The sequence below is a fragment of the Filobasidium floriforme genome (genome assembly GCF_021052385.1).
Source record: "Filobasidium floriforme strain CBS 6241 chromosome Unknown HD553scaffold_10, whole genome shotgun sequence".
Taxonomy (NCBI): domain Eukaryota; kingdom Fungi; phylum Basidiomycota; class Tremellomycetes; order Filobasidiales; family Filobasidiaceae; genus Filobasidium; species Filobasidium floriforme.
Window position 1 is genome coordinate 446,332 of NW_025763631.1, and position 22,825 is coordinate 469,156.

The window sequence follows — 22,825 nt, forward strand, 5'->3', positions numbered from 1 at the left end:
ATATATCCGTCGCGTGCCATCCCCCCACCACCCACTTTAGGACGCGTTCTGACGCGTCTTTTCGATCTCTATCGCAATGACACGTCAGATCGTCAGAAAATGACAGTATGGATTCAACAAGCAACAAGCCCACCGCTCGGATCGTCTCTTTCGACGCAGATTCTATGTACCCACGGGTATACAGGCAGTATTTATCGAATTGGTATCCCGACGAAAGAGTCCGATGTATCCGTTAAGCAACCTCCGATGATGCATCGAAGACCGACAAGTCCATCCATCATTTATTTGATAAGGTAATTTAGACGACAAACAAAACAAATCGCGTCGCGACGCGTTTCTCGATCGACCGACCTCGAGTGATCGCGACTGACCATTTCGGGGATGGCGTTCCCTGTCGATCGTTGAGTTCGGCCGCATTATCAGATAAGCTTCTGAGGCAGCGTATCGGCTATGATCGCTCATCAGATCATTCAGATCAATCGCATGGTTTTACGATATATCTATTGAAGACAAGAGCTAAAGTTGCATTACATCGAGAGGACCTTGCGACTCATCACAGCCTTCTCGATGTCTGTGAGACGGTTGCACAAATCCTGCACGTCATTCACGTTCTTGACATATGCTTGTCTCACCACGGAAGTGATGTGGGACTGCGTACGGCGTCGAAAATCAGTTATCGTCATCATCATGTAGATATATCCCTTTGAGTTCGACTCACTCCCATGTCGACCTGCATGATCTGGTCGCCCATCAAATCTTCGTCATTGTCTTGTCCATCGAGATCATCGTCTAGGTCGCCCCAGCCACCGCCTCCGCCCCCACCGAGCATGTCTGCATAGAGGATCAAAGTATATCAGCGAAACCGTCGGCATATTATCAGTGAAACGACAAGCCTACCACTCAGCCAAGCCATCTCATCCTTTTCGTTCTTGGTGAGGTCGTCCTCCTCCTCCCAATCGTCATCGCCGTCATCAGGGGCGATATCGACGTCTTGCGCATTCTCGGCTTCGGCAATTTCCGTGTTCTGCAGCTGCGCTAGAAGGTATTTCAAAGCTCGCTGGTGGAAAGGGATCATCTCGAACCTGTGAGGGTCTGAAACGGAAAGGGTTGTGTACTGTCAGTATGCATATTGAACGTTTTAGGCGGTACGCAGACTCACTGTTTCGTGTACGTGATCGAGTCATGATCGCTGCAAGAAACACAAGGTCGACTCAGTAACAACACTCGCAGCCGAATCCGCCGGACCAAGGCTCACTGTTACGATTCTCCTCGTCGACGACCATATCCCCTTTAACCATCAGCGCGCGAACGGATGGGCGCTCGCATGCCAAGAGGTTGGACATAGCCATATCACTGTGTGCAACGGCACACGTCAGTCCAGCGATTTGTGATCAGGCTTGTTTTCCGTGACTCACTTGACGCGGATACTGTAGCTCCCTTGCACTGTGTCCACGGCGTCGTTGCACCAGGAGCACAGGACAACCTCGAGACCGGATTGCACTCGATTTGCAGACTCTTGAGAAGGTGAGGCGATAGTCATGCCCTCAAGGAGGTCCAGCGTCAAGTCTAGCTCGACAGTCAAGAGGTATGCAAAGGGTAAACACAACGTCTGCGGGTGTCGAGGGCCATTTAGTAGACTGATTTGATTTGGATTGCGGGGCATACATACATACCTGAGTGAAGATTGTGCTCTGCGCTACCGCTATCCTTCTTGCGAGCGCATCCAACAGGCTCGGCACGGTCTTTGTGAGATGCTGTCCAGCATTTCGGAGGAGGTGCAAAACCAGATCCCCTACGCAGAGACCGGCCGATTCGGAAAACGACGGATCGATGAGTCGCGCCAAGACAGCCAAGACAGCATCAAGTCCCGACCTTCCGCTAGCATCTTGCCTGTTATCGATGATGATAGGCATGAGTACTGTGGTCGGACAGGATAGGGTGAGACCAGGATCGATATCCTTGCTCACCAAGCGAAAAACTGGGGTCCGGATTTCCTGACAAAGGTTGTGAGGGCATTGCATCCGTACTGGCGCAAGAAAAGCGCCACGGTCAGTCATTGGCAACTGCAGATCAGAGACTTAACACAAAGTTTCCTTACCTGCACAGTGTCACTGTCTTCTGTGGTGAGCATACAATGGAAAAGAGCTGGCCAGATATTTGGTCCAAGCTGTTCGCCAAGATCTGTCTTTCGTCCACGCATGATAGCGTTCACTAGCTCCACCGCAACCGATGCTGACGACATGTCCTCTAGCGAAGGAGGCTTGGTGAGGATGCCCGAGAGCGGCGGCATAGCTGTTGAGATCAGACTGTCATACACAGCTTGCGATGGTGATGAAGCAATCGTCTCGAACACCTCTTCTACTATAGCCGTCAGAACGGGATCTGCAAGCGAGAGTAGGTCAGATCGTGCCTTTCACGGCGGATTGAGCGAGATTCACCTCTCGCGTTTGTACCCCAGACCTGCAAGATAGCGTTCACCAGTTGTTGGGTACTGCTCTCATCGAGTATACTCCCATCGACTCCAATAACAGCTCGAATCGTTTCGAGGACAAGAGCCAAAGTCTCTTCCGTGGCTTCCGTCAGGTAAGGGCCTAAATCGCCAATGATTCGTAGCGAAAGAGGTTGGAGCTCTTCTGGCTTGATATAACGACAGAAGCTGGATTGCGAGAGAGAGAGAGAGAGATCAGTACGTGCTCTTTAAAGCAGTCGTCGGCGCGCCGGCGCCGGCAGCACTCAAATATGCTCACTTCCTGATTGTCTTGATAGCCGAGATCTTCACAACGCTTTCGACACCAGGTGCTTCGAGCGCTTGCACCGCAGCTTCCAGGTACTGCTTGCTGATACCCGTCTCCGCCAACGTCAAGACGTATTGGCTAGCAAATACGAAAGCGCGACCTTGCAGGAACGGCGAATCTGGGATAGGATGGGGCGAATTTAGAAACTTTTTTCGCATGTCAAAGTTAGGAGGCGAATTACCTGACGAATTGAGCAAGTTCGGCACCACTTCCTTGAAGAGATTCTCGAGATCAAAGCTCTCAGTCACGCCTTCGTTGCTCTCTTCGTCTCGCATGTCCAGCAAAGCGTCGGCGACGGATCCTACACAGGCAAGAGCAGCCTCCAGGGGCTTCCACCTGGTTTACCATGATGTCAGTCATATCCACGAATCAACAAGTCAGCTGACCAACCAATCTTGGTCCCCGCTCTGATGCAGTTGATTGGATTCTTCCATCCGGCGACGGTAGGTGATCTGCAGGACCTTGGCGACCGTGGATTCGAATTTATCCAGGAGCGACTGATCCAGGGATGGACGTCAGACTGATAGAGCATACTAATATCAAACTAAACTTACACCAAGCAGATCGAAACCAGCAGTTCTCAAACTGTAAGCATCAGCTTCGTCGTCCTCGTCCGCCACGAAAGCATTGGGATCTTCTGCCCATACTTCAGCCTTTCGTAGGCGAGATCGAGAACATCAGCTATCTGTTACCTGTACTTGTGAGGCGTCGGCCAGACTTACGTCCTCTCGCGTAATCTGCGTCCATCCGAGAATCTCATACACAAGACTTTCAAGGACCTGAGTTGGCTTTTCTCTACTCATAGCCGCACCTGACCCATGGCTGGGACCGGCACCTTCGTCCTTCGTGACCATAACGCTTCGAAGGCTCCTGGCGCGGCTGATTCCGGTCAAGAAGTCTAGGATGCTAGCACCCAGGTCGACGATTCCAGCATTTTGGCCGTCTTCAGGGTTGGGGTCTGAGGGGGGCTCTGGGGCAGAGGCAGAAGTCGAAAGGTAATAGGCGTGCAAGTGAGGTGCGAGTGTCGTTAGGTGATATAACGATAGCTGCGTGAAGGAGGCTAGATGTGGCTGAAGGACACGGGGAAACGAGGCTTGCAGTACTGTCAAGGTCTGTTTGAGGGCTGCTTATCAGCCATGGCCGTTGCAGCAAGATAGACGACGACGTCGGACTCGCCCTGAAAATTTCGTTCCGCGTGTTGATACCATCCCAGTTGGTGTCCCGACTCAGTTCATCATTCAAATCTCTTTGCAAGACTTCGCCGATAGCGGCAATCCAAGCAGGTAATACCGCTTCCATCGCTTGCGTAACCACGGCGGGGTGTTCGTCCTTCATTGAATATAGAGTCTTGCTACTGGTTCTGAAGATCTTGATACAATGACTCCTGGTGCTGAATGTCGTCTCTGGAGAGCGTAGTACCGCCAAGAGAACCGGCATGCTTTCTCTCAGGAGGTCCAGCAGCTGCTCTTCCATAATGTCGGATCGGACAAACTCGGCCAGAACTCTCATCGCTCCATGGACAGCATTTTGATCCTTGTTGCTGTTCAAGATCGTGAAAAGTCCTGGGAGCAGCTCGGGAAAGTCGTTCGGCCAGTCGGAGTTGGCGATGCTGCTCAACGCAAAAGCGATGGCGATGCGTATCTTCGAGTCGGGCTCTCCGAGTGCTTGCAACAATAGGGTCCTAATCTGACGCTTGACCTCTGCATCGGTCATTGGTCCGATGAACTGCGGAAAGATCGCCGACCAGTATTGATTGACGTATTTCTTCAGCACAAGAGCAGACATCTGTCTGATCGGATGAGCCGCCTCTTGACTAAGGGCAACTCGACAGAGGCTGAGGCCGGCATCTAGCATAGTTCGGGTCGTGGAGTTGAGCTTACATCATGGGCAGACATCTGAACACAACCAGATCACGGACTTACCTGGTCGAGCCAGAAATGAGGTTAAGCTGCTTTCAGCATTATTTCGAATCGCTTGATCCGCTTGCTGGGTGGCTTCCAAGATATGATACAGCTCCTGATCCGAGTTCATCTTGCTTGCGAGACGAGTATTCTGTATGAAACCCGTATCCTCTAGATATATCGACGTCCTGCTGGTATAGCGTTCGAGTCAAAGTGGCAGTCGTACCTATAAGACATCATGCATCAAAGTCATGGTATGGACGAAGCTACAACTTGAGTGTGTTTACGATTCGAATTCCGGGCGAGCCAGGTTGAAATCATGAACGGACATGGGAAACACGTCGAGATCCGCCTCGGTCGTCGCCCTACTCGTTTCACTTGGATCCTCGCGCGATGTGCCAACTGAAACTGTGCGCTCTTGGATTTTGGTAGGATTGCCGAAGTTAGCTTTGATTCCGTAAGATACTAGAGATATGACGATAGTCATCAGACGCTTTGACATGGAGATTCTCCATGATCGCGCGGTCTCACCAATACTGTGGCTCTGACAAATTGATACAGCAGTGGCAACTTTTCAAACGGGAGTTTGGATCGAGCAGTCCGTTATAGCTGGTGTGCTCCAACCCAACGACGGCATCGAGTTGGCTTATCGGTACTGAAGCTCCGATGATAGGTCATTGACCACCGTGAGCATTACTCAGAGACCCAGCGTCAGGTCCGAAATAGGCTTGAAACGGCTTTGACGATGGCATATCAAGGGCATCGATTGAAAACTTTTCACGTGAGGCGCCTTTGGCCAAGCTTGCTCCCAGATGGGGATATACCGTTGATGAAATACAAACGTAACATCCCGGCCAAGGATTAGGCGAAGGGACCTAATCTGAAGTGGGAAAGGCAGCACGCCGAATTGCTCTCAACGGGGGCGCCAGGGACCACACTGAGGTGGCGACCTCCCGCCCGGACAACTTGCGCCCAGTCGTGGAAGGTCTCAGTGAGAGTCAGCTTCCACTGGTTTCCCTGATTTATTCAGGCAATTGGATATAGTCGGAGGGGCAAAGGTCCGAGACGACTGGGTAGCCAAGACCCGTAGCGCCGGTTCGTTTCGTAGCCAGTCGACTCGCTCAGGTATGCCTAAACAAGTCCGGGCCCACCAGACCTTGACGCTGATCAAGTCTACGATCGACTCGGACTTCTGCCTGCTTACAGAATACAATTTTCGCCGCGATACAAAAGACTATGAAGCCTTGCTCGAGAAGACCAAGAAGATGTATGGGTGGTGGAAAAAGACCAAGATCAAGTTGAAGGGGGAGCAGGATAATAATGGGGTTGATACGTCTGGTAGCAAGGAATTGAGGGAATGGAGGATGGCTGTGGTGGATCATTTTTTCACACAAGCGCAAGCCAGGGGAGGACGAAGCGAAGATCGAGCCTGGGATGTAATTATATGATTTGAGGTATTCCTTACCAGAACTCGTTCCATGTTCTCGACAGGGCAAAGTGATCATCAGCCGCGTCTGGGCTGACTATGACAGTCTTCTGTAGTGATCCTGCCTTTCGCTTCACAAGCTCTCGGAACATCATCGTCCGGCATGTTATCAAAGTCATATATTCAGATGCGCCGAGTCAGTCCGTGATCAATACCCTGTTGTGCGAAATGCCGAGGTAGGGTATACACATATTCTTCTTTCTCGATGTATCACAACGGCTTCTGGGCAACCAGGTGGGACTGGTGGTCTGTGTGTTCAGAGTCTGTCAAGATGGAACCATGAACGTCCGGTATATTATAGATAGACTCGACAGTAGTGTCTACCCGACCCGGTGCCTGTTCTTCTGCCCTCGAGACTTGGTCGCTGCTCCACTGCGCAAACCTGAGGGCGCACTCCGGGCCACACACGCCCTTCGTACAATTGGCGATCGATGAACTTGCATTCGCGTGCGCCTACTCAGGCAGCAAGCTTTCGAGATATTCCAGTCACTTCACATAGCGCTCTGTACGGAACAGCTCCGACACAGCTTCCCACCTACAGTACAGGAACGCGCAAATCTCAGATTAAGCTCACGCTCACCGCCTGGCGAGTTTGCGGCTGCTTGGTATGGCTAAAGCTGGAGCGAAGCGTGAGGGTTTCCCACACACCCAGGCTCGCTTGTTCTGTGTGAAACCAGTACCTACGACGACTCCATCGCGGACGAACGAGTTTAAAGAAAGCCACCTGGCACGATTTAAACGGCTCTTTTCGCCGTCGGCGAACTTCACTCCAAGTCATCTCCACTACACTGATAGTTGCCGAAACTCCCAACTGGATGCTGATCGCCACTAAGCATAAGGGCCAAGGGAAATTGGAGGACGAACCCGATCACCGCGGCGTACTCGATGTCCACGATGCCATTTGTGAGGATGTGGACACCCTGCCAATGGCGGGTTGACCAAGCTGCGCTCGGGAAAGCGAACGAAGCTTTTGCAATCCATCTGGTTCGGCTCAGCTGGGGTTTCCTATGTTTCCGATAGTCTCATAGCGATATTGATACACCATGACCCGAGCAGTCCGCGTCATCATCTTCCCCTTCTCTGTCTCCTTCTCAATTTCTAGTGGTGGCCGTCATCCCCGTGGCCGTGGCCGTGACCATCCCAAGGATGTTTGAGACCCTGTGTTCGGTATATCCAGCGACGTGTCCGATATGAAGAGATCAGTTGAGAAGAGAGCAAGGGGAGGTTTGATGATCGTGGTGGAAAGGTTCGTCGCAGTCGATCATTATTGTCATCATGTCACAGTAAGAAGAGAAAGAACAAGGAGTCGTCAATAACGTGTCCGGGAACGTCTCATACTAGGCTTCCAGCAACAGAGACGTACCAGAAGAGCAGCTCCGTCTTGCCTAAAAACAGGGAGGAGATTAGGATACTTTGTCAATATCTACGCATTATCCAGGCAGACATAACCGGTCCAACCCTGTTGATCCGCAACTCACCTTGCTCGGTAGAAGATGAAGAACCACATGCCAGCTCCGAGACCCTTGGCCAAGAATCGGTGTCCGAACGACGGGGGGTGAGGGTGGAAACCTGCAAATAGCAAGATTCGACCGGACGATCAGACGGATGAGTCCTTCTGGCGAAGGGATGCAGCAGTCGAACGCGAGGACGCACCAGGTCCGGCCATTTTGAGAGCAATATCTAAAGATTGTAGGTAGGGTGATCAACGATGAGACCGACTTGTGGGATCGTCTATCGCAACTGTTCAACTGGATCTCGATCATCCTCGTCGAGCCCGAGAGACCCGACCGGGTTCCGTAAACGTGAGGCGGACATGCAATGATGCTGTCCCTTCCAGATCAAATAGGATCATGTCCGTGAAACCCGGAGTTGCTCATAAATCCCCAAAGCTGAGACTCCGAGTCAACCTCCTGACCTATGGCAACCTGGACTCTACATCCCGCTAATCATTACAAGTAACTAGACTAGATATGAATTTGGATAGACTGACTTATCACACCGTCACGATTCTGTACAGCTTCTACCATAGCCCTATAGCGTCACAAGAACCGCTAGTAACATGGGGAAACCGGGCGTTCGTCTCGTCGACGAGGATAACTTTTACCCCGAAAAGTATAGCACGAACTGCAAGAGGTCAGTTAGGCGCTCCTTTCCTCATCAGTTGCAACCTAACGAGGTTCACGCCCGGTTCTTAGATGCTCGGATGTTGTCAAGAAAGTGTGTCCCGCCCCCGCTTTCTCTGGTCTCCCCTGTGATATTTGCATCGATGCCAACGTCGAGTGCGAATGGAAACCGGTCCTGCCTAGGGGGCTATCGAGGAACGTCACGGCTTCCAAGGTCATCCTGCAAGCCTGGCGTACCGGTGTAGCTATACCCAAGCAAACGCGGGGCAGCCAACAGAAAGGCAAGCATCAGGAGGATGATAGCGACGAGGATGATTTCTCGCCTCCGCCTGCAAAGCGCAGCAACACTTCAAAGAGAGGCAAGCTGGACGCCGAGTTTCTTCCTCTGCCGGAGTTGAGGGAGCTGGGCGCAGGAAGGCATCGGCCCGAGGCTACGGCCGGTCCTTCTCGCCTAGATCGAGGCAGGGAGGAGGAACCCAAATCGAAGACGTTTGATTTCTTCGATGGAGACAAATTCGCTCGACCTAGCAAGCGATCTCGACCGGACGACGTACCTCCAAAGCGGCCTGAAAGGGAAAGAGAAGTACAGAGGAACGCTCAAAATAGACGCGATTCTTCTGGCTCTTCCGATCTCAGCGAGCCTTCCCCTTCACAAGAAGTAAGGGCGACAAAGACGCCCAGGAAAGAAATTCGCGACGAGCCTTCTTCGTCGAAGCGTCGATCATCACCGCCTTCAGCTAGCTTACCCAAAGCCAGGGAGCTGGATCGGACAGTCTCGGGCACGAGCACTACTCACACGCCGGTTCCCTTGAAAAAGAAACGTGTCGTTCAATCGGACTCCGAGGACGACTACCAGGAGCCCGAACCGAGCAAAAAAAGAGTCGATGACGAGGACAAGGATGTCCGGAAGGAGAAGAAGCCGAGGTTGAGCTTTGGTGAAGGCGATGACACGCCGAGGAAGAATCCTAGGGGGGAGGATGGTCGACCTAAGCCTAAGCAGCGACGTGATCTAGCGGAGAGGGAGGTGGCGAGAACGGACCGCGGAGGTGATGTCGAGTCAAAGAAGGTCAGACGGGATGAAGTGGTGGATGTTGACAAGATGGATCGAGGGGAAAGGGAATTACCAAAGAAGGTTAGGCGAGATGAGCGGGATGAGACTACGAGAGTCAGACGGGACGAGCGCGACGAGAGCGAGAGAAGACCTCGCGACGAACGGGATCGCGAGAGGGATGGAGACAGGCCCAAGAAGGATAAATGGGACGACAGGGACGATCACAAGAAGATCAAGCGAGATGATAGGGATGACGAATCGGTGGACCCGGCGCGCAAGAAGCGCCGGTTGAGCGATGACGCGAAACCGGTGAACGAGCCGAGTCAACAGAAGAACAAGCAACACTCGGCGATCGCTCAACGAGCTTTGGACCCAAAGCGAGCCAAACCCGACACACCTACACAAGGAGGAGAACCGTCCCCTGTAGCCAGGAAGCCTGCTAGAGGTTTCGGTAGTACGTCAGGAAAGAGTACGCCAGCTGGAAAGAATTCGGGGTCGTCCGGGGACAAGGTGATGGATCTGTTGTCGGCGAGTCTTGCTGGAGCCTCTCCTGCCTATGCAAGTTCCCTGGGCGTGGTAAGTCGACCTATATTCAGCGGGATAGCAACAAAGATCCAGTACTGATCAGTGCTCCTCTGTGCCTTGTGCGTATAGACGTCTTCGTTAGGGTAGGTAGTTCTAGATCGCCAGTTCGGCTGCACACTCAGCTGAAGTCCAATCTTCGTGTAGGAGGGATCGATATAGCACCAGAATGGATCGTACGCCGGCTAAACCGATTGCTCCTGTTGTGCAAGTGGTGAGTTTCTGCTGTACATTTACCTTGGCAGGATATTGTCGCTGACTCGACTCGCGCGTCACAGACGAGGGGTACACTCAATCTCATGGGTACTATCAAGTCGATCTCGGATTTCCAGGTCAGTCGCTCTGACGCTCAGTGTGACATGGTTCAAATATGCTGATCAGTACCGCCTGTCTAGACCGCCGCCAAACGACGCTACGCGCATTCCTATGGACTCCAGCCCGTTGGAACCGCCAAGAGCACGCAGACGACCGCCTTTATGAACCGCTTTCGCGAGCAACGGGCTCGTGGAGCCTACCACAACAGTTTGGCCAACCTCTTGACAATACCCGACACCAGCTTGCCGCCCAAAGAAGCGAAGCCCCTCAGCGAGGTGCAACAATGGCTACAAGTGCACGGTACTGCCCCTTTGGCTCCATTGAAGACGTCAGCACCTGTCGTCCGAATCACACCGGCCGAATCGATCGAACCGGCATCTACCGAACCTGTACAAGGAGAACCTTCCGAGCCGATGACGAACAGCCCAATCGTGCTCTAATCAGATAGACATTCTAGATCATCGTCGGTGACCGGAAATCGTCCGGCAACATGAACAGGAACAGAACCAACCTAGAGCAAGAAAACATAACGACAAGAACGAATATGAGCGACAACAGCTCTCACTGTATCTATCATACGAACAGCGATTTGGCAGACCCCGTCGTGATCGCCGGCCAAATGCATGAGAGTTCATGCTGTCTTCGCCGTTTGGTACCGGACCACATTCACGCGCAATTGCATTTCGCTACGGGGTCGCACCTGATCTGGGAGTAAGACCATATTCGTGACGCGGAATTGAGAACGAAGTAAGATCCCGTTGTCGCGCCCACCCGATCCAGCCGTTCTCTGCCCTGCTCATTGTGCCCGACGGCTCTTTGGTAGCCGAGTCGAGGCTGAAGCTGGAGCTGGAAATGGTCTGACATCCTCACTGTTCCGGATTAGTATAACAGACGAATACTCTTGTGGAACGCTGAACTGATGTGTCCACCCCTCGACCCGGCAAGAGGCCCTTTTGAGGATCGCCACTTGACAACACCGGCTGCTTCGTCTTTTCTGGCCATTCCTTTCGCGAATTCTAACAGGCCCGTTGCTACCCAGGTGAATAAGGCGATACTTTACGGAAGCAAGGTCAACGGTGTTAGTGAGAACAACATTACACAGAAGGTTCAAACCGTTTGCGGCTAGGGGTTTCCTTTCTCGGATAAGAGGAATTCTATAGGGCACCGAGTATTGCTACCCTAGATATAAGTCTAGGTCAGTATTCGAGAAAGTAACAGTCCATAAGACGGTGATGTCCTTCAAAGAGAAACGAAAGAGCAGGCAGGAGGTTTCGCTGACCACAGAATCCAGACACGGCAAGGAACCCCTGGGTCCATAGCGAACTTTTCACCTCAAATGGAGTAAAGGTAGAGCCGCAGCTGCGGACTCGAAAGATTGTATGAATCAAATGTAATCCCAATGTACAACTCGAACGTATTATAGAATACACGGCGCATCGCGTGTGACAGTATCGCAGAAAGAAAGAACCCTTTACACCTTGTAGATCGCGCCGTCGGCCTCCATGACCTCGTTCAATTCGCTCATCTTGGTAATGGCCAGCCGAGCCTCGGCTTGACCGAACATGATGGCGTTTGTCAGCCCCTCGTTGACGTCGGGCAAGAGTTGGTCGAACGGCAAAAAGTCCTCGTCGGGGTATTTGCCAAAGACGGCTGATAGTCGCTCTCGGAAGAGGTCAAGTCTTTTACGGTGAAACATCAGTGCGTGTCTTTTGCATTTGACTGACGCCGAAACTCACCTCTCTGACTCGATAGCATCAGGGCCACGCTCTGGCCGGCCCGACGAAGGGGCACCTGCACCGTCTCCGCCACCGCTCTCCATCTCCCGCATAACTTCTTCGGCTTCGACGTTCATATCAGCATCTTGGACGCTTCTCGGCACACTTTCTCTTGGGGTAGTCATCCTCTTTGACCTGGCTGCAGCCCGTTCGTCCCTTGTCTCAGTCCGGCCGTTGACAACATCGTCATCATCCTCGCCGTCCGCGTCCGCAAGCTCGCCATCGATCTCATCCTCATCGTCCGAATCGTCGCTGTCACTTCCGTCTGATCGCTTAGATTTGCCCGTGTTTAGCTTACGCTTTTTTCGCCTCTCGGGTTTGAGCACCTCCTTGAACAGGGCGAATCGAAGGATTTCTTCAGCAGCCATGGCATCTCGCTCGTCGACCTTGGCCGACAATCGAGACTTGGCGTGTGCCGTCGAGAGACGAATCAGAGTCTCCAGAGTACGCGCTGTGAGCGGAGAGGTCTGTGTGGCGGAAATATGAGCCTTCATTGCCTCGACCCATCACGCCAGGAATGAGCTTACCCTCTTCTGGTTGCTAGCGAGATCGTCATTTCGCAAAGCCGCATACACGCCGACGATGTAGTCCGCTGCTCCCTTTGTCAAGACCGGGTGTATCCTGTTCTTGGCGTACTGAATGTACTTTTTCACAAAAGCGATTGACAAGACCTCCTTCTTCTTGCCCGTCGATCGGCCCGAAGACGTCGTCACCCCACCGTGCAAGAGCGGGTTGAATTTCTCGAAGACGGGGGTTTCGAGCGTTCGGGCGTCTTGTTCGTCCCCTCCGACATCTAGATGCTGGACGAGATTCTCTACGGCGGGCGTGCCTGCAGTGAGCAACGGTCAAGAAGGATCATGAGCTTGCTGCTCAGCAAATTCGTTCATGACCACGGTCGGACTGACCTTCCTCGACACCCGGCTGGAGGTACCGATGCATCCTCAAGACGTGCTCCGAGATGGCCCTGTCCCTCTGTTCGTCGGTATCGTCGGTGATGACAAACAGCAGATCGAAACGGGACAACAACGAATCCGGCAGGGCAATGTTCCTATGCGGATCCTTGTGCACGTCGTACTGCAAGAGATATCTCTGTTAGCACACAAAGCACTACACAAGGGCCATTCTCTGTGACAATCAACCGCACCTGACCGTAGATCGGGTTGGCGGCTGCCACAACGCTACATCTAGCGTTCAAACTGGTATGGATTCCTGCCTTGGCGATGGTCACTGTCTGCTGTTCCATGACCTCATGGATGGCCACCCGGTCGATATCGGACATCTTGTCGAATTCGTCGATACACACCACGCCTCGATCGGCCAAGACCATGGCGCCTGCTTCGAGACGTCGTTCGCCTACAGATCATATGGCACCTTTGGATAAGTATGAGATCAAGGTGGTCTATGATGAATCCTAACTGGACTCGCCTGTATCCTTGTCACTCGTCACAGCGGCCGTCAGACCCACACCCGAACTTCCTCTACCCGTCGTCGCGATAGCCAAAGGTGCGGTGTTCAAGACAAACCTCAACATCTGACTCTTCGCCGTACTAGGATCTCCGACCATCAATATATTGATATCTCCCCTGATATGCGTCCCATTCGCCAGGTTCTTCTCCTCCCCACCGAGAAGGAGGAGGAGGATGGCAGATTTGACATAGTCCGATCCGTAGATGGAAGGAGCGAGGGATTGAGAAAGGAGGTTGAAGACGTTGCGTCGTTTGGAAAGCTTGTTGATGTTCCGGATATCGGTGTCGGTCAGGGTGGATTGAGCGATCCCACCACCTGCTTTAGAGGAGAGGAGGATGACGTTGTTCGCGATCAACGAAGTGCTGTACGAGAAGACATCGCAGATCGAACATATCAGAATGTGCCTCTTGGCCGGGATACTTGTCGACGCAGACTCACTGGAACCCTCGTTGACCCTGCCCACCTCCTGCGCTCTTGTAGACCCCAACCAACTGAATCCTGTCCCCAGGTTTGCATCCATCCACCAGATCATCCGCCAAGACCACCTCGACTCCCCTCGGCAACTGCCCCGCCGGCGCTCGTTCCGGCATCTCCTGAATACTAATCGTCTGATGATCCCTGAACGTACTGAGACCGTATTCCATGGAAATAGGGTTTCCCTCGCCGTCGTCCTGCGGGACCACTGTGGTGGAAGGAGCTGCGGTGAAAAGGGTCTGGGCGGAGATGGTGCTGCTATCGTGGTACGTTCGGGAATGGAAATGCGCGGTGGATTGGCAGTAATGGATGGATTTGAGCATTTTGGGTCGGACGAGCGAGCCTGCATTTTGGTTTGGTCGGGCGAGATTTTCAGAAGCAGCGTCAGCCTATAACCGCAGATTGCAAGGGGCTGTGGAAGAGTACGACTCGCGGACTCACACCTCGTCACGATTCCTTCCAGGCTGACCATCTTTCCAATCTGATGACTCCTCAACGTCCGCGGGTTACAGTGTTGTTGTCCGAACGATCCTCTCAGCCCGACGTGGACTGATATATACAGCAAAAACAGAGTTTACAAGTCAGTGAGAAGGCAAAGAGGCGCACAAACCGAATGAGGGTGAATGGAAACGGACATTCTTTGCCCAGGATATCGTGTTTGATAGGATCGTGCAAGCTAGTGACGAGCTGTGTCAGTGCTCCGTCGACCGCTGGGATGTATTGCATGGGCTGTAGCAACAGCCTAGACGACACACAGACGATGATAATTCAGCCGAAATGATTGGTGAGTCCGCACGTTGCAGCTGATTGAAACTGACCCGTCGGCCATGGTCCGATCATAGTCCCGCAAATCGTCTAGGTTGACGATGAGCCTGTTTTGATTGTTGTCCAGCATCGTCTTGGTCGCATGCCGATAGTTGTAACCGGCTTGTGTCTGGTCAATCCACAGGCGAATCACATCAGCTTGTCAGCTAGTAGATCATAGTGGAGCGACAGGGTGATTGGCAAGGGTGAAGACTCACCTCGTCGTCCAAGAATTCTGTAAACTGTCGGATCCGATCTTTGAGGAGGTCGTCCTGCAAGACCGGCATGGGGTCCTGCGTCTGGGTGAGGAGGTCGGCCATGATGAAGGAGTGTGACGTCTAGACCTTATTCCTCTGGATGTATCAGCAATAGGGCAGGGGGGTATCGGACGACAGGTACGTTATCAGATGGATGGATGGATGGATGTAGCTGTAAAGTCTATGAGTCCGATGTCAACAACGCAACAACACAACTCGCCCAACACGTCGCGTCCCTGCAAACGCGAACTAAATGAAATCGCAGAGAGAAGGAGGAGGGGCGACGTGTATCTATTCAATCAACCAACCGATCCGCGGATGGTTCTGCACCTGAAACACCTGTCCGCCTGTCAACATCGCTCTCAAACGCTTACGAAATACCTGATACTCAGCAGGATCTATCAAGGCGCCCCATATTCCCCTGGAATGCTCCTGGTCAGGTCCACCGGTTCTTTTGTCAGATCTTGGAAAACCTCCTGTAACAAGTCTCAGAGGGGAGCAAAGATCAGGAGCCCGATCGTCTACCCCTGGTCCCTGACGACGATCAGTAACTCGGATTCAGAATGGGACAAAGGGATCCGAATGTTCTCAGACGTGGGTCAAAATAGTCTCGCTAAGAGAGTATCCGGAACTGAATCGTACAAAGAGCCACCCCCTCAGCTGGTCCAGAAACCTCTCGAAACCTCTCATCTTTTGCTCTGCTTGACATCTTATCGCAGCGATCTCTACCATCGTCTAGAGATACAAAACCGAGACAATCGCCAGAACAACATGCATTGGACAGCCACTTTACTCTTCTCCCTCAGTGCCATCGCCACGGTTGCTGCCGGGAGATGTTCGAACGCCGCGGATACATCAACCGGCGTCGGATTCGCTGCGTTTATGGACGTCGCGGCCTCTTGGGAAGAGGGTAGTATGCCCGCTGAAATTAAGGTGAGTCGAACTATCTGGGCGTCCTAATCTTGCGTCATAGATCACGACAAAGTCCAGTCGTTGATGGCGGGTCTGGTACCGCTTGGTTACGAATCCCCGAAACAGCCCAGCACGCACCGGGTCGCTAAAACCTTGCTCGAATGTACCGACATCTGTTGGTCTCAATCAGGTGAGGCTTTTTCTCCTCTTACGCTCGCACCGAGACGCTGAACCAGAATTATCTGTCCGCCCTGATGGGGACAGACTGTCAGGGAGTGATTTTCGTCGAAAAGACGGACGTTTTCGACATGTATGCGTGTGAGCTTTTCTACGAAGGGACTCCCACCAATCTCAGGTCTCCCAAGGCGGGCAAGGGTATTCAAGCGGTCGCTTGGCGTCGAGATGGGACGTGCGATGATCCGGACGCGCAGAAGTTTGCCAGTAAGTCTTCTACCTTGCCTACATGAGTACTGGAATGGGAAGCAGTGATGAGGCTGACCGAGCCCATGGTATTGAAAGAGGATCACAATTGTTGCGATATCTGGATGCCAAAGGATGGAAATGCATAGTACTTCTGTGAAGTCTGCGTTTCCGGAGGAAACTATGTGGTATCCAAAGACAGCTAAAGTATCTGCAATGGCATCACGTCGTCGCTTGGAAACGATATAGTTGTCACAAGACTCGTCGATCACATGATATCGTCTACCTTTGCAATGCCCGTTTTGTGCCTGAACGACACCGATGCCTGATGACCAAGAGCGTTCGCACGATGTTTGCCTGGTAATGTACGTGTTGTTGACTGAGCCTGAGTGAACAATGCGAGTCAATGCAATCGGGCCGCCTGCCTGAATGTCCGATCATTTTGAGTTGTGGATATTTCGTCTATTGAGACCCACAAATCTCTTACGCCTAAGTCAGCCGCAAACCAGGTGTGGGTCATTGTATCTGCTGCCAGTACTCCCACTAGCCGAATGCGATAATCACATAATCCTAACCAAGTTTCAAGGCTCCATACCAGGAATGAAACGAGAAGGAGATCTTTCGAAACAGCTGTCCAACGAGTCGTATTTTGTGTCATGGTCCGCTTCGTCATGCGCTCTAGGGTCCGCTTGCGCGCGCCTGGCAACCTATCACGTTTCAGCGAGCCCCATTGTCATTGCTATGCAACAGCCCCTGATGTACACCGAGGCTCCCTCACCATTGAGCCCTTCCCCTTCAGGGACCTGTCTCGGCAACGATAGGCATGAGAGTGATATATCCGCACTAATCCCTCTTGCCAGATGGACAGTGTTTCAGCTAACAAGCGAGAACAAATGGCGGTGGCAAAATACACAAAGGGACCTGAGAGCGCGTCAAAGGGCGCGACAAAGGGTTGCGCCCCGCTTCGTGTAGGTGCTGATACCAATGACATGTCCCTCAGGAAAGACGATATAAGGAGAGCGATGTGCAGAGGTCGAGACGTTTCTGGAACTCAAGATCGCAAGATCACAACATCCATCAAATACGAAAAGATCAATATTACACTTAAAACAGAAAACGCAACCTTCAATATTCAGCATGCTCTTCGGTGCCGCCACCTCCATCATATCGTTGCTCTGCGCGCTTGTCGTAAAGGCAGGCGAATGCGAGGGCTCCGATTCAAGGCCCTCCGATACAGGTTTCGCTGCTATAAGATTCGCACAAGGCGAATGGAAGGATGGCAAGCAGGCCATAAGGGACGGAGCTTCTTTGGGCTTTGTGAGCTTGGCGTTGACTTGACGTTGACCAATTTTTTTTTTTCGTACTGACTTCTGGGAGATTGATAGGTCTTGAACAGTACTCTCACCACCAGCTCGCTGCTGGAGTGCACGGACAAATGTTGGGAAGATGCCGGTTCGTTTTTTTATACCGCTTTGTTATGCGAAGCGTGCTGAAAGATTGCACTCATCACTCAGAGTGTAAGGGAGCTGACTGGCTCGCTTGGAAGACCAACCCCGAACGAGGTACATGCACGAAATGGCTCGGACAAGGGCATTTCGAGTTTGTATCTGCTCAACCCGATCTGCCGTTCCATGGATACGCCATGAAGAACGACAAATGCGGTTCGGAATGGGCGAATGGTCAAACTGGTAAGCTGTGCTCGAGGGTTTGTACGAGAACACGAGCGAAATTGATGACTTGCGTTGGAATGAACAGCAACGTGCTGCGACATTTTCATGCACGAATGAAGGTGATTGTCACCTGTGTCAAGCGGTCGTTTATCCCATACAGTTCCTAGTTGTGTATACCTGTACGCTGCTGTATCCAGCACAGGAGTGGATGTGTTGCGCGACCTCATGTCATGGGACTATCGATAGAATCAGGCTATGACGATGTAACGCTATTGAGTAGGACCTTTCACCTCGATGTTTGGGGATGTTCGATGTTGAGGGCGCGGATACGAGAGTCTGATATGATAGTAATTTGAAGCACGAGCGGTGAAAATGGCTGAAGGATTGACTGGAGTCTTCGGTTAATCAGACTTATTGATATTTTACAATGCGATCGTCTGCAAAACACAACACATGGCTCATTCGATAAAGGACACAATCTTAATGTCACATTTCGAGATCACGGGATAGATTACAAAGCGACCAGATATGCGGTTCGTGATAAGATACATAGATCGAATCAGATCTCAAGGCTAGAGAGCTCTCGCGTGACTTCATCCGCCTGTTCTTTGGGACAGGCTAGATTGTCTACCCACAAAATCACCTTGTGCAGATTGTCTCTCAAGTTGTCCAATTCTGTAATCGCCTTTCTTTTCCTCCCAAGGGCTTTCCTCTCCTTTGCGTACCATCTGATCAGGTAGTATGACATGCAATCGCGATCGTTCAACCCTGGTACATCCTGTATCTGTTTGTCCAGAAAGACCGCGATGTTTGGGACACCTGGAACTTGCTGTAGAGCTTGAGCGTCGTTTCTGTCTTGATTGTTCATGTAAGACCATACCCATTTGGCGTATGTTTGTACGAGATCACCATTGGAGTCCACAAATTCCTCTGATGGTTCCGCTCGCAAGTTGGCAAGAGCCTTGCGTGTCACCCCCAATATCGCGCCATGCATAACACTCCTCTCAAATGGCGTCGCGACCTTGAGAAAATCTGCGACCTGTTTCGCCTGGCTGCCCTTGTTCTCCTGCGGTTCAGTGTCCTCAGGCATGTCGGTGACACTAGTAGTAGCAGTTAGAGTGAGTTCCCACACGCCCCATAGACATAACGCTTCACAGCAGCTTTGGAAGGAATCTTTCAAGAGCTTTTCCGGGTTCAGAGCTGTATCCAGGGTACCTTTTGAGGCAAAGTCTTGGAACAACGTTTCGATGCTTTTGACATGGTCATGGTGATTCTGCGTTCCCACCAATCATGCATAGCTTCAACTCTTCAGCCACAGAGAGAGACGGAGAGAGAGAGAGAAAAAGAGCAAACCTCGCTTACCAAGGGATCTGTTCCGAAGCAGGATTTTGGAATCTCCATGTGGGCGAGACCAACGCTTCCGTCATCTCTCCTCACATGGAATGCCAATCTTATCCCACTCTCGCCTGTTTCTGTGGAATAGCGGCTTGGCTCTGGCGTCGCGGGGTCGTTTCCTTGCTGATAGCTCTGACTACTTGCCCAGCTTTGCAGGTCCGACGGCGCAGTTGATCTTCTTTGCAAGGGTGACATTGCGGGAGATACTGATCGACGTGGAAAAGGGAAGAGGTTGTTAAATGGCGGATTTCGGCAAATACTCCTTTACAATAATCCGGTTCTATACATCTACACGCGGTGCCTTATATAGATGTTCCGCGCTTTTGCGTGCTTGCTGCATATAAAAGGATCATCGTGATATCGTGATGTGTCACCTGACCCCTTGATCAACAAGCATTACATCAGCTGACACATCCTCGCGTTACACCTCATTCAGATATTTTACCGATACATCATGCTGCATGCTGACGATTTGACGAGCTCATCGATGAAAGGATCGACGCGCGCGTTTCAGCCTGTTATCATGAGAAAAAGATGTTCGTCATCCTCTCTCTGTGATCTCTCCTCGTCCTACTGTTCGTTTCTCATTCGCCACCACCTGATCAGGATGAGGCCATGTGTATACCGATGGCGACATTTTGAGAAGCTTGATACCATTTTGGGTCTCGTGACCGAGCATGGATCCTTTGTCTGAACTAAGATTTAGGTTTTTAGCGCGACCTCGTCGTCCGAGGCGGTGCAACGAACGCAACCGGGAGGTTGTCTCCACGTCGGGCTCGATCGTTGTAACCTCGACCAGCACGACGAATCCCAGGCAAGCGTGAACATGACGGGTACATTCTTTTTCGTCCCAGTATCCGGGATTTAAAAGTGTGAATGCGAAAGCTATCGACAAAGTTCAAAGGATTGCCGGAAGAGGCAAGTCTAGCTTCGGTGTCAGTTGCCGAAAGGAAAGCGTACGTACATCGGTGACATCGTAAACACCGCGATCGATGGGCGTCAACCACAAATACACCAAAGCACCTCTGATGGTCCTATCCCCGATACATCTTCCAGCTTCTACTATACAAAGTCGTACATCTCTTGGCTATTAGACTATAGTAACAACAGCAGGCTTGGCTACGGGGCCGGTGCTGCCATCATGAACCTCGCACCACCCGTGATCCCACCTCGAGCCAGGTCACGCCCGGCAGGAACGAGACGTACAGACAGACCTGATCTGAGCATCGAAAGAAAGGGGTCGGCCGAGACGATCGATTCTATTGAGTATGTAGTAGGAGGGAAGGGTCAGGAGAATGTGGGCGTGAATCAGAATGCTGGGAAGACAAGTTTAAGGTCGGAATCGGAGCCAGAGGAAACGACTCGACAGATCGTAAACTCGATCAATCAGCATCGCCCTCAGCTAGTCGACAATCACCATACGCCGCTTCCTGCCGTCATACAACTACACTCGCCGACGGTCGAGAGCTACGAAACGCTCGGAGAGCGAGATCGACCTGTCTTGGACAGTGCACTAGGACCGGCCAAGACCGGAGGATTGGATCATCAACGATACTCGATCTTGAGCAATACCACCATCAAGCCGGATACTACCCCGACAATTCCCCAGGAACCCGTCGTTCCTTCTTCTTCTACAGAAAAGCGGAGGAAGCCTTCTGCTTCTTCCTTGGTCATTCCAGAACGTAGCACATCGAGATCTCAACCTCCGTCACAATCTCGATCTGGACCTCATCAACCGCCAGCATCTACAACCATCTCCCCCTTCTCCAGCCCACAATTCCCAGACGGGTTCGAAATCCTCACACAACCCTACACAAGCTCCAGCCCAGGTTTAGGATCAGGGCTCCATCCTAACCTCGGCAATGAGTCCCAGCCTCCTATGCTCAGAGCGAGTCGGAGCGACAGTAGCGATTTAGAGGTTTCCAGCATGACCACGGGGACGAGCGGGTTCCCGAGTCCCGCGGTAACTCCTCCATACGGGTCGCCATTCAACGGGACCCCTATGAACACGGGTACGAATTCGAACACGAGTATGAACTCAATACCCAGCTCTAGTTCGGGTTCGAGTTCGCACCCGGATCCTGGACAGACCCATCTGAACGCTCTCCCGAAACTGTCTTCGAGAAACTCTTCCTCGTCATTCTTCAAACGGCCTTACCCGGTTCTACCGTCTTCTTCCTCCGCTTCCATTCATTCGGTTTCATCAGCTCACCATAACAATTCCCACTCGAGAGGATCGACGACGCCGTCCCTTGCAGGACACACTAGCGCTGCGGGTTACGTCAATGCCCGGTTAGCCAGGGAAGAAGAGAGGAAAGCCGAACTGGGACTCAAGAGGGACAAGGAGAACAAGGAGAAGGAAAGGGTCGGGCTAGTCAAGGACGAATACAAGATCGTAGATGGGGTTGAAAAGAAACGGAGCACGTCAGGGGTGTATACACGTAAGTCTGCGTCGTCGATGTGATCAAGAGCAATACACAGGAAGCTTATTTGGGTGGAGTTCGCTCAATGCACCTTGCAGCGGCAACTTTTCCGGGAGCGACAGGCAAGAAATCCAGGACCCCATCTATGACCTCTCAAAACGGTCTCCCTACGCCTAAAACCCCCGAAACGCCCTACTCGTTCCAAATGCACACTCCACCCCCACTCCCAGACTCGGCAACGAGCAATTACTTTTCGCGGACGCTCTCCGGCGTCAGTCCCGGTGCGGGCGGATCTTCGCCGAGATATACAGGGCAAGATGGGACGTCGTTGGGGAAGAAGAGGAGCATCATCGGGGCGCTCAAATCGCCCTCGTTCACCGGTGTCAAGTCGGCCATGTCGGACGGCTGGAGACGGTCTTCAGCCGATGCGGTATCGGGTCAGCCGTATACGTCTTACCGACAAGAAGACTTGTCGAGCCTCCCTCAACCTAGACATGGGAGTGCATCTTCCGGCACGGGAATGAGAACGGGGCCGACGTTCGGGCTCGAATTGCCAGTCGATCGGTCGAGGAGCGTTTCCGACCAGATGCCATATTCGATGGCAAATCAAAGGCAGACGGCACGAGATGGCCTAGGACTAGGGTTCGGAGAGGGGTTATCGCTTGATGACAAATCAATGCATACGTCGACTGAACCTCCCTCCGAATATGCATCGGCACGCACGTCGTTAGACTATCATAGTGTGCCTCCACCAGCGTTGTCTGCGTCGAATACTCGGCCGAGAAACGTCAAGAACCTCTCGCTTCCGCTATCCAACATGCATGGCGTGGTCGAAAAGCTCGAGGAAAGCTCGGTGAACACGCCGTCAGCGGAGCCGTTCTCAGCAAATAGTGTGGTGTTAGGAACCGTGGCAAAGGGGGTCAGGAGAAAGCCTGTTCCGCAATGCTGAGGAAAACAAGGCGTAGCAGCAAGTTG

General features: G+C 52.2%; 7 protein-coding genes across 7 annotated transcripts; 4 read left to right on the forward strand and 3 right to left on the reverse strand.

Moving 5' to 3' along the window:
- Window positions 1-91: 91 nt before the first annotated feature.
- Window positions 92-4,916, reverse strand: HD553DRAFT_295758 (ARM repeat-containing protein). Its single transcript, XM_046178497.1, has 17 exons — window positions 4,718-4,916; window positions 3,972-4,642; window positions 3,518-3,907; window positions 3,350-3,448; window positions 3,186-3,292; window positions 2,977-3,131; window positions 2,748-2,913; window positions 2,439-2,656; window positions 2,099-2,382; window positions 1,968-2,026; window positions 1,674-1,890; window positions 1,416-1,609; window positions 1,256-1,353; window positions 1,160-1,189; window positions 898-1,092; window positions 719-831; window positions 92-650 (listed from the first exon to the last, which is right to left on the reverse strand). The coding sequence occupies exons 1-17, from the start codon at window positions 4,824-4,826 to the stop codon at window positions 528-530; spliced, it is 3,228 nt and encodes a 1,075-aa protein (XP_046036856.1). The 5' UTR covers window positions 4,827-4,916; the 3' UTR covers window positions 92-527.
- Window positions 4,917-7,280: 2,364 nt separating this feature from the next.
- On the reverse strand, window positions 7,281-7,848 carry HD553DRAFT_341883 (uncharacterized protein; the record flags this gene model as incomplete). The annotated part of the gene is made up of 4 exons (XM_046182682.1): window positions 7,281-7,340; window positions 7,546-7,567; window positions 7,661-7,751; window positions 7,836-7,848. 4 exons carry the CDS (start codon window positions 7,846-7,848, stop codon window positions 7,281-7,283), a joined length of 186 nt encoding a protein of 61 aa, XP_046036857.1.
- A 333-nt stretch (window positions 7,849-8,181) lies between these two features.
- HD553DRAFT_24887 (uncharacterized protein) lies at window positions 8,182-10,861 on the forward strand. The gene is made up of 6 exons (XM_046177317.1): window positions 8,182-8,315; window positions 8,378-9,932; window positions 10,011-10,024; window positions 10,086-10,152; window positions 10,217-10,270; window positions 10,334-10,861. The coding sequence occupies exons 1-6, from the start codon at window positions 8,242-8,244 to the stop codon at window positions 10,691-10,693; spliced, it is 2,124 nt and encodes a 707-aa protein (XP_046036858.1). The 5' UTR covers window positions 8,182-8,241; the 3' UTR covers window positions 10,694-10,861.
- Window positions 10,862-11,621: 760 nt separating this feature from the next.
- On the reverse strand, window positions 11,622-15,225 carry HD553DRAFT_331452 (MCM2/3/5 family-domain-containing protein). The gene is made up of 11 exons (XM_046182018.1): window positions 14,992-15,225; window positions 14,788-14,903; window positions 14,605-14,711; window positions 14,411-14,518; window positions 13,934-14,312; window positions 13,454-13,857; window positions 13,173-13,381; window positions 12,934-13,102; window positions 12,556-12,857; window positions 11,990-12,495; window positions 11,622-11,932 (listed from the first exon to the last, which is right to left on the reverse strand). The coding sequence occupies exons 1-11, from the start codon at window positions 15,091-15,093 to the stop codon at window positions 11,725-11,727; spliced, it is 2,610 nt and encodes an 869-aa protein (XP_046036859.1). The 5' UTR covers window positions 15,094-15,225; the 3' UTR covers window positions 11,622-11,724.
- A 196-nt stretch (window positions 15,226-15,421) lies between these two features.
- On the forward strand, window positions 15,422-16,669 carry HD553DRAFT_310886 (uncharacterized protein). The gene is made up of 4 exons (XM_046179891.1): window positions 15,422-15,963; window positions 16,069-16,132; window positions 16,207-16,383; window positions 16,462-16,669. Exons 1-4 carry the CDS (start codon window positions 15,457-15,459, stop codon window positions 16,509-16,511), a joined length of 798 nt encoding a protein of 265 aa, XP_046036860.1. The 5' UTR covers window positions 15,422-15,456; the 3' UTR covers window positions 16,512-16,669.
- A 777-nt stretch (window positions 16,670-17,446) lies between these two features.
- HD553DRAFT_310889 (uncharacterized protein) lies at window positions 17,447-18,185 on the forward strand. The gene is made up of 4 exons (XM_046179892.1): window positions 17,447-17,679; window positions 17,748-17,814; window positions 17,877-18,050; window positions 18,118-18,185. The coding sequence occupies exons 1-4, from the start codon at window positions 17,500-17,502 to the stop codon at window positions 18,147-18,149; spliced, it is 453 nt and encodes a 150-aa protein (XP_046036861.1). The 5' UTR covers window positions 17,447-17,499; the 3' UTR covers window positions 18,150-18,185.
- A 2,383-nt stretch (window positions 18,186-20,568) lies between these two features.
- HD553DRAFT_341888 (uncharacterized protein) lies at window positions 20,569-22,799 on the forward strand (the record flags this gene model as incomplete). The annotated part of the gene is made up of 2 exons (XM_046182683.1): window positions 20,569-21,868; window positions 21,949-22,799. The coding sequence occupies 2 exons, from the start codon at window positions 20,569-20,571 to the stop codon at window positions 22,797-22,799; spliced, it is 2,151 nt and encodes a 716-aa protein (XP_046036862.1).
- Window positions 22,800-22,825: the final 26 nt, after the last annotated feature.